At 42.2% G+C, this 19,598-nt stretch overlaps 1 protein-coding gene and 1 pseudogene across 8 annotated transcripts in view; one reads left to right on the top strand and one right to left on the bottom strand.

The window, feature by feature from the left end:
- Positions 1–15,242, bottom strand: part of ZDHHC17 (zDHHC palmitoyltransferase 17) — a 118,835-nt gene extending 103,593 nt beyond the window's left edge. For 7 of the 8 annotated variants that reach the window (XM_051846461.3, XM_002711353.6, XM_070052655.2 and 4 more), the window contains exon 1: positions 14,983–15,242. In XM_051846461.3, the coding sequence (XP_051702421.3) occupies positions 14,983–15,075 (93 nt within the window). In that variant the 5' untranslated portion in view covers positions 15,076–15,242. The remainder of the gene's footprint in view (positions 1–14,982) is intronic. The other variant, XM_089307472.1, reaches the window with a different exon arrangement.
- On the top strand, positions 3,936–4,714 carry LOC100348557 (zinc finger CCHC domain-containing protein 17 pseudogene; annotated as a pseudogene).
- Positions 15,243–19,598: the final 4,356 nt, after the last annotated feature.

Genomic DNA, 19,598 nt, shown 5'->3' with positions numbered 1-19,598 from the left:
ATTTTGTGCTAACACAGGAGCCACTAGTCATACACAGCTAATAAACACCTGAAATCCAACTAGTATGACTGAGAATCTAAATTTTCAATTTTACTCATTTTAAGCAGTTTTATTTAAACAGCTACATATCACTGGTGACTACATAATTGGACAATGCACGTCAACATCATCACAAAGAATGAAAAACATTTATGTGCTAAAACAGAACTATGTCCAAACTGTATTAAGAAAAAATACAAATTCTATAACATATACCACCTACATAATGAAAGTACAAGGAATTAAGTACAGACAAGTACTTACATAAAATATACATTTATAGGCATAGAAAACTTCTGAACGTATTCAAAAGTATTGTTACCTCTGAGAACTGAGAGAAATTATGCGTTTGCTGGGAATGAGGAGCTATGAGATTTTCATCTTCTATATACCCTATAGTAAGTACTATTTAAATTTGACAATAATCAGTGTCACTTTTTAAAGACTACAATATCCAAGCTGGTGCTTAAGTTTGTGATATCTTGAAAACTCATATATAGCCTGCCTTCCATATGTGGGTACCATAGCAGCAAATTCAACCTACCACATGTCAAAAATATTCAGGGGAAAAACAACTGCAACTGTACTGGACAATTATGCTTGTTATTTTCTAAACAATATAACAACTAATTACTTGCATTTACTTTGCATTAAGTATTAGAAGTAATTTAGAGATGATGTAAAGTATACAGGAGGATGTGCCTAGGTTATATGCAAATATTGTATTATTTCAATTAAGGGACTTGAGCATCAGGAAATTTTGGTTTCCACATTGCAGTTCCTAGAACCAAATCCCTGCAGATACCGAGGGATGACTGTACTATTTAACAATAGTATCAGGTTATAGGACAATAATAATTCAGAAGGTTTAAGCTTATATCTGGTCAGCTACCCTAGATGTGGTGGCTAGATGGATTCTGTTTGCCAAATTTTTTTGCCTCAAATGTGTTTCTTTTTGTACTTGGTTAAATTCAATTATTCATAGGAAAAAAAGAACATTAATAAGGAAAAATAAGTTTAAATACTGACAACTTCTGAAATCAAGTTAATTAATTTCTCATAAACAGCTGGAAGATCTTGAATATTTACATTACAGGTGTCCAGAGAGCAAAATTTCCATAAAATACAATGCTTACAATTTATTCATGATTTTATTTATACAATTATGAGTAAAGATAATGAGTATCTATAATTTCAGTATAGCTAAGAGAGAGATAAAATCTCCAAGGGAAAAGCAGGATTAACAATGATACATGTGCTCCTTCATAATCCTGAACTGTAGAAAGTAAAGAACATAAAACACTAATCATTAACTCTACTTGCCTACCATTGTTCTAAACTTCATCTAGAGCGAGAATTTCAGAATCACAGATGCTGTGAGTTAACATACACCATTACTGTATATACCACTAATAAGAAAACAATATCAAATTGCTATATGATGCTTTGTTATCCCCTAAAATTTTTATTTATATTAATTGGAGGTTTATTTATACCAATAAAAGATCTTTTATAGACTTATTTAGATAGGCTTTTGTAATACATTACTCTTTTGGTAGTATCAAAAGTAGTAACTCTTTGCTGGCGCTGTGGCTCTCTAGGCTAATCCTCCAACTGTGGCACTGGCAAATCGGGTTCTAGTCCCGGTTGGGGCACCGGATTCTGTCCTGGTTGCTCCTCTTCCAGTCCAGCTCTCTGCTGTGGCCCAGGAAGGCAGTGGAGGATGGCCCAAGTGTTTGGGCCCTGCACCCACATGGGAGACCAGGAGGAAGCACCTGACTCCTGGCTTCGGATCAGTGCGGTGCGCCAGCCACAGCACACCGGCCATAGCGGCCAGCAGGAGGGTGAACCAACAGAAGGAAGACCTTTTTCTCTGTCTCCCTCTCACTGTCTAACTCTGCCTGTCAAAAATATTAAAAAAAAAAAAAAAGTAGTAACTCTTTGAATAAATAAATTTTTTTAAAAGTAGATAAATAAGTAAACTGGTTATTTAATACCTAAATCTTCATTTAAGGTTAGCCTCTTCTGAATCACGGTTCAGTTTAGAATTGTCAATGCCCATGTTTTTTATCATAATATTCTTTATGAACTACCAAGAACACTGGAGCACAGAACTTTTCTTAAAAGAATCTGTTGGCCGGCGCCGCGGTTCACTAGGTTAATCCTCCGCCTGCGGTGCCAGCACACTGGGTTCTAGTCCCGGTCGGGGCACCGGATTCTGTCCCGGTTGCCCCTCTTCCAGGCCAGCTCTCTGCTATGGCCCAGGAGGGCAGTGGAGGATGGCCCAAGTCCTTGGGCCCTTCACCTGCACGGGAGACCAGGAGAAGCACCTGGCTCTTGGCTTCGGATCAGCACGGTGGGCCGGCTGCAGCAGCCATTGGAGGGTGAACCAACGGTAAAGGAAGACCTTTCTCCCTGTCTCTCTCTCTCACTGTCCACTCTGCCTGTCAAAAAAATAAAAAAATAAAAAAATAAAAAAAAAAAAAGCCAACTTCCTGCTAATGTGTAAAGCAAACTAGCAGAAGATGGCCCAGTGCTTAGGCCACTGCTATCCAAGTGGGAGACCAGATGGAGTTACAGGCTTCCTGGCTTTGGCCTGATCCAGCCTAGCCATTGAGGCCATTTGAGGAACAAAACAGCAGATGGAAGATTCATATTCTCTCTCTCTCTCTCTTTCTCTCTACCTTTCAAATAAACAATATGAAAAAAAAAAAAAGATTCTGTCACTATTATCTCTGATATTTCCTTCTTAGCTACTACATATATTCGGCTAGTTTTGATGGTGTACTTTTTTGATTTCACCAGAAATTACTCACAAATAAATTAACTATGAAACATAATTCTTTCTCAAATGTTCCCTAAACAGATTGCTGGGTGAAATGGTGTCTTTGCAGGTACAATCATGCTATGAGGAATAACCACACGCATACACAGTAACAATTTATTACTACTGATACTTGGCCAAGTCAACAGGCATCGTTAACCATAAAGCATAAATCCCAATTTCAGAGATATTAAGATGCAAAACAAATACATGTTTAAATTACAAAATGCATTAATTTAACCTCAAAAGAACCAAAGGTGGATGCTATTATTATTCCCATTTTCCAGATAAGAACACTGACACCCAGAGGGTAAGTAATTTGCCCAAGATTATACCACTACTATCTGCTGGTTGTAGCATTTTCACTACATTATTTTCCCTGAAATGTGCCCCTATTAAGCAGGAAAATGTGGCCCTGCACAAATAATACAAATGATAGTGGGACCCAAAGCACTTCTTCATATCTTATCACTAGCAAGTTCCACAGATACTATAAAACTGAGAGTCTCTATTTCCAACCTCATCTACACCTATAGTCACTTCAATGGAAGGCACCTCCTTTCCAATAATTAATGATTATTATCTGATACCAAACAGGAGAAAAGAACCAACTGAATAAAGGGAAATTTTGTAAAGGAGGATCTTTAAGGAAGTCAAAGGGTTAATTAAGCCGCAGTAGAGCAGACACCAAAAATCAATCTTCCCTTAACTCCTGTAATACTAAGGAAGAAAAGGGCCGGTGCCTTGGCCCTTGGCGCAGCAGGTTAATCCTCTGCCTGCAGCACCAGCATCCCATAAGGGCGCCAGCTGCTCCACTTCCAATCCCACTCTCTGCTATGGCCTGGGAAAGCAGTAGAAGATGGCCCAAGTCCTTGGGCCCCTACACCCACGTGGGAAGAAGCTCCTGGCTTTGGAATGGCACAGCTCCGACTGTTGTAGCCATTTGAGGAGTGAACCGACGGAAGGAAGACCTCCCCCCGCCCCCCCACTGTCTGTAACTCTACCTCTCAAATAAAAAAAAAAATTAAAAAAAAAAAAAAATTAGGAGAGACCTGAAGCTGATGCCAAGACACTTGAATTAGCTCTAGCAGAAGAGAAATGGAGGAGCCCTAGAGCAGTAAGAATGAATTCAGGGAGGCCTGAGACCACGGAAAACTTGCCTGCTCTCTACACTATTTTCCAAGGAAAGGTTGCTATGGTGACAGACCATGGAGCCTTTATCAAAATCCCAGGCTGTCGGAAGCAAGGTCTGGTCCATCGAACTCACATGTCATCCTCTTGGGTAGATAAGCCCTCTGAGATAGTAGATGTCGGAGACAAAGTGTGGGTGAAGTTTATTGGTCAAGAGATGAAAAATAATAGGATAAAAGTATCTCTCCCCATGAAAGTTGTCAACCACGGAACTGGGAAAGACCTGGATCCCAACAACGTTATTACTGAGCAAGAAGCGAGGCGGAGGCAGTCCTTCCAGGACTACACTGGCAGAAGATCACCCTTGAGGCTGTTCTGAACACTACCTGCAAGAAGTGTGGCTGTAAAGGTCACTTTGCAAAAGATTGCTTCATGCAGCCAGGGGGGACCAGATATTCTCTGATACCTGACGAGGAAGAGGAGAAGGAAGAGGCAAAGCCAGAAGAATTTGAGAAACCTGACCCCACAAAGAATTCTTTTAGAAAAAGAAAGAAAAGAAGAAATAGAAACATAGAGACAGGAAGTCATCTGACTGACAGCTCAGACTCTGAGAGTGATGCAAGCAAGAGGGCCAGGCACACACCCAAAGACAGCAAGGCAGCAAAGAAGAAGAAAAAGAACAAGAAGCACAAGCAGCAGCATAAGGAGTGAGACTAGGAAGAGCAGAGGGGGTGGCTGAGAATAAGGAACCAGGAACCTAGTGCCAATGAGCCCAGGGTCCTGAGAAACTTAATGTGGCCTCCCACCCTGCTGACTCTGCTCCCATGGGAGATGGCTTTCCCCATGTAGCAGGCAGGTTTGGAAGTTAAGAGTTCAAAAGCAGCTGCAAAAAGGAAAAAAAAAAAAAATTTTAAGGAAGAACTGATGGTGACTGGTGGAGATTTTCCCCTACATTTTATAAAAAAAATTAAAATTAGAAATAAATCATTTTGATCCTATTAATTTATATGGCAAAGTATATATGGGTTTGAGAGAGAATTTAGGTTCCAATACAAATTCTCTGCCAACTACTACAGATGTAAACTGTAATAAATGAGTTGACCTGTTTCCTAATCTGTAAACAGTTCAACAACACATACTTTCCAGAACTACTGTGAAAAGCAAATGAGCAAAATTTGGAATCACTCAAGATGTACTTCACTAGGTGAATGGACAAATAAACTGTGGCAAATACACACAATAGAAAACTATGTGAGTATATATGGACTTCAAAAAATCTTGCACTCATCTTTTAATTCCACTTTTCCAAAATTGTTTGAAGTACCTTCAAATATTCAGTGACAAAAAACAGAGCTATCAAGCCATGAAAAGACATGAAAAACTTAAATGAAAATTACCAAGTCAAAGAAGTATGAAAAGCTACATACTGTATGATCCCAACTATATGACACTCTAGAAAAGACAAAACTACCAAGACAGTAAAACGATCAATCAAGGGCTGCCACAATTTAGAGGGAAGGGATGGGTGAATATGCAGAGCAGGGAGGAATTTTACAGTACGAAACTACATTGTAAGACAATATATAGATGTCCTTTGACTTATGAAGGGGTCATATCTGCATGAAGTCTGAACACATGGTAAGCGGAAATGCACTTCAATATACCTACTGCGGAGTATAGGTTGTTCTCCTTCATGATCACACAGGTGACTGGGAGCTTTGGCTCCCAACCTCCAACCAGCATCACAAGAAGAGTATCTTGCTGTAAATTGCTAGCCCAGGAAAAGATCAAAATCATGATTCCAAATACAGTTTCTATTGAATGCCCACCACTTTCACACAATCATAAAGTCAAAAACTCACTAAGTCAAACCATAGTAAGTTGAGGACATTTGGAATGGTAGATGTGTGTTATTAGACATTTGTTCAAATCCACAGAACACACAGCAACAAAAATAAGTCCTAACATAAAATATGGAGTTCAGGTGATGACAAAGCCTCATTTTTTGTAACAAAGGTACCACTCTGGTGCAGGATGTTAATGCGAAGGTTATGCATGTGTAGGGATGAGGTAAATGGATCTCTCTGTACTTTCTGCTCCATTTTTGCCACCAACCTAAGCTTACTCTAAAAAACACCTATCTACTAAAAATTTAAAAACAAAACATAAATGAGGACATCTGCAACCATAGCTAACTAGTGATTAACAAGTAATATTCAATCAACTGTTTTCTATATATTGCCCAGGTCAGGGCATGACAAATTATTGCCCACAGGTCATAATTTGCCAACCCCTGATCTTATAAAGTTTTATGAGAACACAGCACACCCATTCATTTCCACATTGCTTATGGCTGCTTGCTTTCATACAACTGCAGAGTTGAGTAGTTGCTACAAAGACCATATGGCCCACAAAGCTCTACCTGACCCTCCATAGAAAGTCTGCCAACTCCTGATCTAAATCATTCAGAGAATGTTATTCAGTAGCTCAAACTAAAACATATATTGTGAGAAATAAATGGGTTTGATGTAATTAGAACATCTCTTAAAGTATAAAAGAATATAAAAAAATCTAGAAAGCTAGAAACAAAGCAAATAGGACAGTTCTTCCCATAAGAATGTAGAGGACAAGGGGCCAGTGTTGTGACACAGTGGGGTAAACCGCCACCTGCAATACCAGCATCCCATCTGAGTACCAATTCGTCCTGGCTGTTCCACTTCGGATCCAGTTCCCTGCTAATGCAAAAGTGAAAGCAGTGGAAGATGGCCAAAGTGCTATTAGGACCCTACCACCTACACTGTAAACACAGATGGGGGTTCAGGCTCCTGGCTGGCCCAGCCCTAGACATTGTAGTCATCTGGAGAGCATACCAATGAATGCAAGGTCTCTCTTTCACTGTGTGTGTGTGTGCGCGCACGTGCACACGTGAGTTTTTCTCTCTCTTTCTCTCTGCAATCTGTTCCTGTCCAAATAAAACTATCCTTCCCCTAACTCCATTCAAATGAGCTTGGCCTATCATTGTGCTACTACCACGATAACAGGCATACCCTAAATCACTATAGTCCTGCCATCCTGTGTTTGGGTTATCTGAGATAGTAAATTCACAAGGCTGCTGACATTTGCAACCAGATTTTAACACAACAAGATACTCCTGTCTTCACCTCAGGGATAGTTTTGGTGTCTCAGTGGATCCTTCCTAAATTAGTAAGTGCTCATAATCAAAAAACTAAACTCATTATATAGTTTTAGTTTTTAAACTCACACAATGATGTGTAGTGGCATCTCCATCAGAAGTTTGGTTCACTTGATTTTTTTTTTTTTACAATAAAACTGATTAAAAAAAAAAGCCTTCCGGCATATCTTAAAAAAATGCTTCAGGCACATTTAGTTCTATCATCTCCACATCCTCAACAATATCACTGATAATCAGTAAAATAATCCTAAAATATGACAATATCCTGATTCATCAAAGATAGACTGTATTATATTTAATATTCATTAATCTTAACAAGGTGAGTAATTCATTTGGCAAATTTTCAACAAGGATTAAAACAAAAAAAGGTACTCCGTTTAACCAGCCATAACTCAAGATATTTAAGTTCTTCACATTATCTCCTTTGCAGAAGGCTGAAGTTTCACTGTAATTTGCAAATCAGCTGCTTAAAGCTTTTTTTTTTTTCAAGAAGATATTATCCTAGGACTGGATAATTATTCCGCTGGGTGAAAATTTTATTTGTGCATATAAATACTGCCTTGAATCATGACTTTACAAACTTCAAAATTAAAATATCTGCTACTTTATTCTTAAATTATCCATCTGTAATAAAATATAATCATGAAATAACACTGTAATTAAATGACACTTTGAAAAAAACTTTACATAACTTCATGGTGAAATTCCTTTTTGGATCATGTGACTGCTGGAGGTTCTGTTAAAAACATACTCCACTGGGGCCAGCACTGTGGTGTAGGTTAAGCATCTGCCTGCAGCAGCAGCATCCTATATGGGCACCAGTTTGAGTCCCAGCCGCTCCACTTCCAATCCAGCTCCTTGCTGATGGCCTGGGAAAGCAGAAGATGGCCCAAGTGCTTATGCCCCTGCACCCATATGAGAGACCCAGAAAAAAATGGCTTTGGATCAGCCCCGCTACAGCCACTGTAGCCATTTGGGGAGTGAACCAGCAGATGTAAGACCTTTCTATGTCTCCCTCCATTTGTCTGTAACTCTGCCTCTGACACCTTTACTGTTCAAACTTATCTTAACAGAACCTTAGGATGGTCTCTACAACAATGGAGAACCATAATTCATTTTTAATTAAAAAATAATCACACACACAGAGAAGGAGAGAGTGCTATGGTTTGGAGGTGCTTGTAACCTAAGGGTTCATACACTAGGAGCTTGGTCCCTAACATGGTGGTATTAAGTGGTAGCAGCTTTAGAAGGTGGGGCCTAGGGAAAGATGGTTAAGTCACCAAGAGTGCTGTCCTCAGAAGGAATTAGTGAAATCTTCTGGATTGAGTTCTTATGAAATCAAGTGGTTGTGAAAAGGGCAAAACTTCCCAACACACAGAAATGATGAATGTCCAAGATGATAAATACGTCAATTACCCTGATCTGATCATTACACATGTACTGAAATATACACTGTCCCCCATATATATGCACAACTACTACATGTCCATTAATTATATAATTAATACATTTATAACCTTTTTTTAAGTTAAAAAAAGACATCCCTCCCACCCTCTGACTTCTTGTCCATCATGTTCTCTTTTCCTCATGCACAGTCGCCACTGTGAAACCATCTTTCTGCCAGGAGGCCCATCCCAAAGTCCAAAGAGATGAGGTTACCTAATCTGGTACTTTCCGTCTCCAAATCTATGAGTTAAACCACTTTCCTTTACAAAATACTCAGCCTCTGGTATTTTGTTATGGTAACAGGAAATAGACTTATACACTCACCTTTATCCTAAGGTATTTGAAGGACATTATTAAATCAATCATTTATCATTTTAAAAGGTGCTATTTTGTAAATCAAATTATTTTGTGGCCTATCAAAGGATTAATACTACACTTACATGCTCAAAAAACATCACAAAGTACAGAACTTTTAAATCACACAGTACAAAGGAATTTTAGAAAACTCCTCTGCTCTTCCTCTTTTTAATAACAAGACAATCAATACTAATTATTTTAGACAGCTGCCTCCATATCCAATATACATATAGTAATGCTTTATTTACCAAACTGAGATATTACTGATTTCTTACCACACCATTAATAGCTAACATTCACTGCATTTACTAAGTGCCAAAAACAGCAATTAGCATGTAATTATTTCATTTAATTCTTACAACAAACTCAAAGTAAGTGCTGTTATATCCCAATTTAGCTTGTAAATTTGTAAATTCAGGACACAGAGTTCAGTAACTTACCCAAGGCCGCAAAGCTACTAATGGCAGAATGGAGATTTGAATCCAAGGACCCTAAAACCACTTGCTCATAATTTTAATCGATATGATATTATACCCATCTACTCCACAGTCCAGTTTTTAATACTTTTGAAATTATTTTCTCAAGGTAAATAAAAATGAGCTAAATAAACAAAAAAGGAAAATGGCATTTCTCAATAGCAAAATACAATTTTATCACTCTATACATCAGTAAGTGTCAACTTTGACTTCACCACAATTCATGAAGTCACAAATAAGCCCCAACTTTAATTATATATATTATATGTATACATATTTTCATTCAGTGGTTACTATGTTAAAGATATGGTATTTTAAAATCTAAATTACAGGGGCCGGCGCCATGGCTCACTTTGAAAGTCCTCCACCTGCAGCGCCAGCATCCCATACGGGCACCGGGTTCTAGTCCCGGTTGCCCCTCTTCCAGTCTGGCTCTCTGCTGTGGCCTGGGAGGGCAGTGGAAGATGGCCCAAGTGCTTGGGCCCTGCACCCCATGGGAGACCAAGAAGAAGCACCTGGCTCATGGCTTCGGATCGGCGCAGCGCTGGCCATGGCAGGTATTTAGGGAGTGAATCAACGGAAGGAAGACCTTTCTCTGTCTCTCTCTCTAAAACTCTGTCAAATAAAAAATCTACATACAATCATATGAACAACAGCATTTTGATTTTTTTTTTTTTAAAGGCACTGGGGGCCAGCGCTGTGGCATAGCAGGTAAAGCCTCCACCTGCAGTGCCAATATCCCATACGAGCACCAGTTCGAGTGCTGGCTGCTCCACTTCCGATACAGCTCTGATATAGCCTGGGAAAGCAGTAGAGGATGTCCCAGGTCCTTAGGCCCCTGCACCTGCGTAAGAGACCTGGAGAAGCTTCTGGCTCCTGGCTTTGGATGGGCCAGCTCCAGCCATTGCAGCCAAATGGGGAGTGACACAGTGGATGAAAGACCTCTCTCTCTCTCTCTGCCTTTTTGTCTCTGCCTCTCCTCTCTGCCTCTCTGTGCATAATTCTGACTTTCAAATAAATAAATCTTTAAAAAAAAAAAAAGGCATCAGATCCTAAAGACTGTAGAAAGAGGAGTTTTGCCAATAAACTATCACAAATGAGTTTATCTATGTGCATAAATCTCTACACACAATAGTGAAAAAACACAGTAAAGGAAAAAGGCAAAATCATTTTCACTAAAGAAAAGTTTTATTTATTTATTTATTTATTTTGACAGGCAGAGTTAGACAGTGAGAGAGAGAGAGAGAGAGAGACAGAGAGAAAGGTCTTCCTTTTTCCATTGGTTCACCCCCCAAGTGGCCGCTATGGCCAGCGTCTTGTGGCCAGCACGTTGCGCTGACCTAAAGCCAGGAGCCAGGTGCTTCTCCTGGTCTCCCATGCGGGTGCAGGGCCCAAGAACCTGGGCCATTCTCCACTGCACTCCCGGGCCACAGCAGAGAGCTGGACTGGAAGAGGAGCAACCAGGACAGAATCCGGCGCCCCGACCGGGACTAGAACCCAGTGTGCCGGTGCCGCAGGCGGAGGATTAGCCTATTGAGCAAAATCTGTGAAAAGAGTGGATATGGTAATACTTCGATTTAATAGTCTAAGAAAAAAATCATGAAACCTGAGTATGGATAAAATGAATGTGAGATTTTTTCAAAAGTTACTATTTAAAAAAGAGAGGGATAGTAGAAAAGAGGCAATAACAGAAGTTTTGCAATTGAGAAGAAAGGGAAGCAAGCCAGAGATGAAAGGCCAAGATAATCTAGGCAATCCAGTTCAAAGCTCTGAGTCAGATCTTTCTCAAACTCGGTGTCCCTACAATACCCTGGCAGAAGGGGGTACTGCGCTCTCATTCCATTGAGAAAGCAAAGACAACATTCTGAGGCTTTAAGAGTAGGTGAAACGAAGACAGAGATTGAAGTGTGCCAGACCTGTAGACCTCTGTCCCTCTACCTAAGTCCTTCTTCTCACTGTTCTAAAATGACGGGAATCTGACACTGCTTACAGGCAACACTATTCAATTCAGCACTTACATTCTGTCAGGAGTCCTACATATAATATATCTCCCCAACTACATCATTACCTTCTGAAAAACACATGCAATCTTTTCTATTTTATTTTAACCCATATAACCTAACACAGATGCTCAAGTTCATTATATTGAAAAATAACAACTTACAATCACAGCATTAGAGTTTGAAGAAACCTTAGAGATAACCCAGGCTAGCCTCTTTATCTTAAAAGCAAAGAAACTAACAATAATTAAATATCTACTAGCTCAATGGCACAGAGCTAAGACTACACCTTAAGTCCCAGAGAATCAGTTTTCCAAATATCATTTAATTCTTCCATTATGACAAAAGGAATAATCACCAATACTAACAATAATTCTAAAACACAGGTACTACTCACCCAATTTTACAAAAGAAGAAAATATAATTTTACCATGATGATACTCAGCGGCAAAACCCAGAATCCTGGTTTATCACCAGAACTCTGACTCATAATCAGTATCCTACATTGCCGCTCTCATTTAATTTACCACAAAAATCACAAAGTCCCAGAGTCCAGCACCTTGCCTGACCCAAGCATCATTAACAAATATTTAAACGACTTACTAAATGAATGGATTATTTAATTCCTTAAAAAGTAAGGTTCTCCTACCCCAAAACCAGAAACGTTCCTTGTTCATCTAATTACAGATTCTTCTAAGATTTAACAATGGCAAGTTTTAAGCAATGGCTAAATTCTTTATTCTGCAAATAATTCATCTGTTCAGCAAACATTTAATAAGAAACCACATTAACTGGAGCACCTATAATGTGCCATTTCTTGAACTTAAATGTTAGTCTCAATTAATCCCTTTTCAGCCAAGTAAACTGGACAACATCTCCATTTTCCAATGAACAATATATGGCTTAAAGAAATTAAACACTTGTCAAAGGACACTTAAGTTACTGAAGATCCAGAACTAGAATCCAAGTGTGTCTGACTCAAAGTCTATTTTCTCCAAAATGGGATTAAATGCACTATTATTTCATTGCTCTCCAAGACAACAAACATGTTTCTTTCCAAGGGAAACCAAAAACACTGCTTATTCTAACAACAAAAATGTATTACCTCATTTAATCCTTCTAATAGCCTATTAGTTATGAATTATATTATTCTTCCATTATTATAAATAGTGAAACTAGAACTCAGACAAGTAGCTTGCCCAAGAACACCCTGCTGGAAAGTAACAGAACTATACCAGGTCCATACCAGGTCCACACCAGGTGCCGGCACAGAAAAACAAAGTAGCAAGAAAGTAATTAAGAGCTTAATATGCAAAACATTTACTAATCAGACTTTGTATTTCACATGTACAAAGGAATGGTACCATATCATTTCCTCCAATGCCAATTTTCGATGATGAGAAAGTTGATTTTCTAGTAATACTACTATTAACTGGCAACCTCAAGACTGGTCTCTAAACTTCAAACCTACTGGCTGTATTAGACCAAGCCATCTCTGGACTTCCTACCAGTTAAAATTATTCTATGCACAGGGCTGTGGTGTGGCAGGTTATGCAGCAGTCTACGGTGCCGGCATCCCTTATGGGTGCTGGTTTGAGTCCCGGCAGCTCCATTTATGATCCAGGTCCCTGATGCTGGCCTGGGAGGGCATCAAAAGATGGCCCAAAAAGCAGAAAATGACCCAAGTCCTTGGGCCCCTGCACCCACGTAGGAGACCCGGAAGAAACTCCTGGTTTCAGATGGGCTCAACTCCAGCAGTTGCTGCCATCTGAGGAGTGAACCAGTGGATGGAAGACTTCTCTCTCTCTCTCTCTCTTCCTCTGCCTCTCTCTAACTCTGCCTTTCAAATAAATAAATCTTAAAAAAAAAAAAAAAAAAAAAAAAGATGGCCCAAGTCCTTGGGCCCTGCACCCATGTGGGAGACCAGGGGAAAGCTCCAAGCTCCTGGTCAGCCTGGTCTGGCTCGGCCATTACAGACATTTGGGAGTGAACTTGCAGAAGGAAGCTCTATCTCTTCTCTCTAACTCTGACTTTCAGATAAATAAATCTTTTTTAAAAAATTCTTCTTAAAGTAGCAAGCAAGCAACATATTATAAAGCAAGGGCTTATGAAGAACAACATGTTAAAAATACACAGAAAAAAAATATTTAAGTATCTTAAATACATTCACAGGAAAAGACGTAGAGAAATACTCCTTAACATTTTCAAGACATCACCTGAAAACTATTCTATTTCTTGAGATTTTTAGGGCCTAGGGGTAAGCCACAAGAGATGTCTCCAATGCCAGTTCCGAAAATGTTACCACTTTGATTCACAAAGTTTGGTCTCGCTGCACTGTTTATCAGAAGTCCAAAGTGGCCTTTTCCGCTGAAACTGGCCCAGGTGTACAGTCACAAGGAACAGTCTCATCTGTTTTTGACAAACCAAAGTGATGAATGAGGGGTGGCTGCGTATTTACATTAACGTACCGCAGGAGAGAGTGGTTGCTGTTATCCACATTTTACTAAAAAAATACGAGCACCCTCCAAACCAAAAATCCAGAAATAGACAACCATTTGAAGGCACAGTCACCAGGTGGAGGCTTCCATGACTGTTCCCCCTACAACACACACACAGATTCACCCCTCAACCTCATCTAAAACCCCTGAGTTCTTCAGGCAGCTATGTGCCGCCCCATCAACACATCGCTGAGGATCATGAAAAGCCAGGAAGCATGAAGAACCGCTTCCAGGCCTTAACAAGCGCCAGCTCAGACACCAACTAAGAAGTAAACAAGCACAGAATGTGACTGTTGCGGGAGCGGGCCACTGTTCGCTTACACGGGGAAGACCCTCAGCCGTTCCTGTGATGGGAGATGTGTTGCGCCGTCCTCCCCAAGGCCCCAAGAAAAAGCAGTACTTTGACAAGCTAATTGGGAGTGGGTTTATTTCCAAAAGTTTTGACCTCTCTTTTTTTCATCGCTTAAAGACAAATGATCACAGAAGGACACCGGATACAAGGTGCCCGAGGTGCTGCCTATGGCAGCACCTGGAAAACTGTCCAAGAAACCTGTGCCCTCTCCCCCCAGAAGGGAGTTAAATGGAAGGACCAGACCCCGTCATTCATCCCACCACAGGAAAGGAGGAAATCAAAAGCAGACGCGCTTCCTCCTAGCCCCCCGAGAGGGTTGGAGTGAGACTAGGGGCTTGAGCCGCGCTTCCAAGAGGGCATCAGGCCCGCACCACCTCTGCACCCGCAAACTGCGCGACCACAGGGCACAGCCATCGGTATCTCCACCTCTGTCCTCCAGGCACGGCCAGGGACTGCGTCCCAGAGCCCGCCCCGGTCTGGCCCGCCCCGCTATCTCCTCCCCCGCTATCCGCTCGCAGCCGCGCTCGGGCCTGGATTCACCTCCCCGCCCTCCCCAACTTCGGCACGTCCCACTACCCCAACACACGTAGGCCTCGGCCCTCCGCGAGTCTGGGGGAGAAAGGTCGGGGGTCGCAGGGCAAAGGATGCCCTCGCGCGGCTTCTCACCTCTGGATGGAGAAGGGGCACGCAGCCCGCTTCGGTATCGTACTCATCCGGGCCGTCCGCCATCTTGGTGTTAAATCCCTCCTCCCGCTGCATGCCGGGAGAAAGCGTTTCACCCTCGCGGGGCTCGGGCAAGGCGGAGGGCGAGCGCGAGGGCGAGCGCGAGCCCCGCCAGAGGCGACGCCGCCGCCTCCTCCTTCCTCCCCTGCCCCCGTGACGCCCCCTCTACCCCCTCCCCCCGCGGAGGGCGCGGGTCCCTGCGCGCGTGCGCGCTCTGCTGCACTGCGCCGCTGCAGGCGCAGGGCTCTGGGCGTGGGCGCCGCGGCTCAAGGGTGGGTCCCGGCCGGAGGCAGATGTGTGCTGCTGGTCGCTGGGGGAGCCGGCTATGCTGCTGATGAGTTCGGTTGGGAAACCTAGCGGGAGCGCGGGAGCGAGAACAGAGCTGCAGACCGGCGCGGTCCAAGTTGGGGAGCCTCAGGCGACCGACAGCCCCGCTCCCCCGCACGCAGACCCCGGGGTCTCGCTCCAGAGAGAGGGCGTTGGGCTCTCAGGCTTGGATGTCGGTGTGCATCGCTCCTGTAGACGAAAGAACCCCTTTTCCCCATGCTCAAAAAGGTCACCCGCAACCCAGGACTCCAGAGGGCGCCCAGGAAAAAACAGATTAAACTTGGGGCTTCCTCCTAGAAAAGCCTTTTCAAAATGATTGAATCTTGCCGTTGTTGGTCTTGAATTAGATTTAAAAAAAAAAAAATGCGATCTCAGAGCCCACACATGTTTATCTGTTAGATTTTGATATGATTCAGGAATTCAAAATTAAGTCATTTAAACGGAATTCACTTGAAACGCATACTAAAGCCCTTTTTCGAATGTTGTTAGGGCTGAAGAAGTGGAGGGCAGAATGGGTTGTTCTTGGGAATAGGCTGGTGTGGTAGTTTTAGAAAGCACTCTCTTTATTTTTAGCTATTGAAAATTGCCAATCTAAACAGCTCAGAGAACGATGTGGCTATTATAGCTGTTGATACCAACCTGCCTCCTGTTGAAGCCCTATCTACCAAAGATCACCGGGACAAAGGCCGCAGTCCAACATCAGACTGGCTTGTCAATCTGCCCGAGGAGGGCTCTGGGGAAGCCTGGTGTGCCACTGGAGATGGCAGGAGTAAGCCAACTTAAGAAGCGCTTAGATTCCTGCCAGAGGAATCAGGAGAGTCTAGAAAGAGAATGGGGATCAGTTCTGGATTGGACGCATCTGCCAAGACTGAATAAAGAAAAAAAGGGAATTAAGAATGGATTGGATGCTATCATGAGTCCAGGGCAACTCCAGAATTGGATACCCCCAGTAATAAATGAAAATAGCCAAGGACACCTGATGCTCATTGGTAAGACTACCGAAATCAGTCAAAGAGGGGTTGATATGGGATTTTATAGCTGCTGTGTGGTGGTAAGAAAAAAGTTGTTAGCTTTGAGACCTCAACTCGTTATATTTAATCAGAGTCCATGTTAGTAATTGGGTAGATCTTATCTACAGCCCAAACTTGAGACTTTATTCAAGGACAGCCAAGAAAATGCACTGATTGGGTAGATGAGCTAAAGAAAGGTATAGAATTATGGAGGAATGTACAAGAGTGGTTACAAGAATAAATTCAAAGAGAAAAGTAGACCTTTGTCGGGGAAGAATGGTGCAATGGATTTAGAAGCAGATTGTAAGGAATGAGGCATTCATTGTAAAGAACATAGTGTCTCATAGGTAACTTCTGAGACTATTAGAAGTGAAAGCATTAGCAATCATCCAATTCTACCTCCATCGTGTCACAGATGGAGAAGCAACTGGGGAGCCTGAGAAACCCTATAAAAGCCACAGAACTGAGCAGTAGCAGGATCATGTCCTGAAGCCTCCTGAATTTTCACAACCTACTACTTCTGCCCTCTCCCCATAGTTCTTCTATTGTAATTAACCTCAGAGAATTATTATATAATGCATCTGAATTACTGTTTTAAGAACATTTAGCCAGCGCCGTGGCTCAATAGGCTAATCCTCCGCCTTGCAGCGCCGGTACACCAGGTTCTAATCCTGGTCGGGGCACCGGATTCTGTCCGGGTTGCCCCTCTTCCAGGCCAGCTCTCTGCTATGGCCCGGGAGTGCAGTGGAGGATGGCCCAAGTGCTTGGGCCCTGCACCCACATGGGAGACCAGAAGAAGCACCTGGCTCCCGGCTTCGGATCAGCGCGATGTGCCGGCTGCAGCGTGCCGGCCGTGGTGGCCATTGGAGGGTGAACAAACGGCAAAAGGAAGACCTTTCTCTCTGTCTCTCTCTCTCACTGTCCACTCTGCCTGTCAAAAATAAAAAATAAATAAATAAATAAAAGAACATTTAACATGAGAGTTTTTTTTTTTTTTAAGATTTGTTTATTTGGAAGTCAGAGTTACACAGAGAGAAGGAGAGGCAGAGAGAGAGAGAAAAAGAGGTCTTTCATCCTCTGGGTCACTCCCCAGTTGGCTGCAACAGCCAGAGCTGCGCCAATGTAGAGCCAGGAGCCAGGAGCTTCTTGGGCCATCTTCTACTGCTTTCCCAGGCCACAGCAGAGAGCTGGATCAGAAGTGGAGCAGCTGGAACTCAAATCAGTGCCTAGATGGGATGCCAGCACTGTAGGCAGCGGTCCCAAGAGAGTATGTTCTTAAAAATTTTAATGTACAAAAAAGTTTAGCATCACGGAAACCACGCTGTACAGATCTCAAAATCTCATCTTGTGTAACTGAAAATTTATACCTATTGAACAGCAACTCCCTGCTGTCCCCCAGCTTTACTCTAGGAACCACCAATCTGTGGTTTCTATCCACTTGACTATTTTAGATACCTCATGTAAGTGGAATCACACAGTATTCATTCTTCTGGAATTGGATTCTTCCAGGTTCATCCAATGCCAAAAGGACATTTAGATTGTTCCCATACTTTGGATATTTTGAATAATATCACATGAACATGAGAGTATATATTCTCTTCGAGATCTTGATTAGAATTTCAATTCATTTGGCTATAAATCCAAAAGTGGGATTGCCGGACCATATGTAAGTTCCATTTTTAATTTTTATTTATTTATTGTTTATTCATTTGAAAGTCAGAGAAATAGCTCTTCTGTCCGCTAGTTCAGTATCCCATACCTGCAACAGCTGGGGTTGGGTCAGGCCAAAGCAAGCAACCCACATGGGTGAAATGGACACACCTACTTGAGCCATCACTTCCTCTCTTCTAGGGTATGTATTAGCAGAAAGCGGAATTAGTACCAAGCCAGGGCAGTGTCTTAGGCACAGCACCAAACACCTGCCTCAATTTTTATTTACTGAAGAACCATCATACTATTTTTCATAGAAGCTGTACCAATTTCCATTCCCACCAACAGTGTACAAAGGATCCAGTGTCTCCACATCCTTTTCAACACTTGTTAGCTTTTGGGATTTTTTTTTTTTTTCGTAATAGCCATCCTAACAGGTGTGAGGTGATAGAGTTTTGATTTGCGGTTCCCTGAAGATGTTGGACATCTTCATTTACCTCTTGGCCATTTCTATATCTCCTTTGCAAAACTTTTTTTTTTTTTTTGAAAGGCAGAGTTATGGAGAGGCAGAGGCACAGAGAGACTCTTCCATCCACTGGTTCACTCCCCAAACAGCCGTAACAGCCAGAACTGGGCCAATCTGAAGCCGAGAGCCGGGAACTTCCAGGTCCCACATACAGGTGCAGGGGCCCAAGGACTTGGGCCATCTTCTACTGCTTTCCCAGGTCATGGCAGAGAGCTGGATTGGAAGTGGAGCAGCTGGAACTCGAACCGGCACCCATATGGGATTCTGGCACTGCAGGTTACTGGCTAAACCACAGCACAGGCCCCTCCTTTGCAGAACTTTCTACTCAAGTCCTTTTCCATTTTTAGTCAGTTTATCTGGGATTTTTTTACAATTTATTTGGAGGAGTTCACTGTATATTTTGGATATTAATCCCTCATCAGATACTTAATTTCTTTTTTTAAAGATTTATTTATTTATTTGAAAGTCAGAGTTACACACAGAGAGAGAAGGAGAAGCAGAGAGAGAGGTATTCCATCCACTGGTTTACTCCCCAGTTGACTGCAATGGCCGGAGCTGAGCTGATCCGAAGCCAGGAGCCAGGAGCCAGGAGCTTCCTCCGGGTCTCCCATGCAGGCACAGGGACCCAAGGACTTGGGCCATCTTCTACTGCTTTTTGAGGCCACAGCAGAGAGCCGGATAGGAAGTGCAGCAGCCGGGTCTCGAACCGGCGCCCATAAAGGTGGTGGCTTTACCCACTATGCCATAGCGCCAGCCCCAGATATTTGATTTTCAGACCCTTTCTCTCATTCTGTTTGTTCCTTTTCACTGTTGATTGTTTCCTTTACTATGCAGAAGCTTTTCAGTTTACTGTAATACCACTTGGTTAATTGTGCTTTTGTCACATGCTGTTTATTGTTGCCAAGCCCAATGCCATGGAAGCATTTTGCCTATGTTTTCTTTTTTTTTTTTAAGATTTATTTATTTTATTTGAAAGGCAGAGTTCAGAGAGGTAGAGGCAGAGAGAGAGAGGTCTTCCATCTGCTGGTTCACTCCCCAGATGGCTG

This window comes from Oryctolagus cuniculus, chromosome 11 (assembly GCF_051225735.1).
Source record: "Oryctolagus cuniculus isolate XC-2025 breed Fujian yellow rabbit chromosome 11, ASM5122573v1, whole genome shotgun sequence".
Lineage (NCBI taxonomy): Eukaryota > Metazoa > Chordata > Mammalia > Lagomorpha > Leporidae > Oryctolagus > Oryctolagus cuniculus.
The sequence above is the reverse complement of the archived record's forward strand: the minus strand, read 5'-3'. Positions and strand labels throughout refer to the sequence as shown.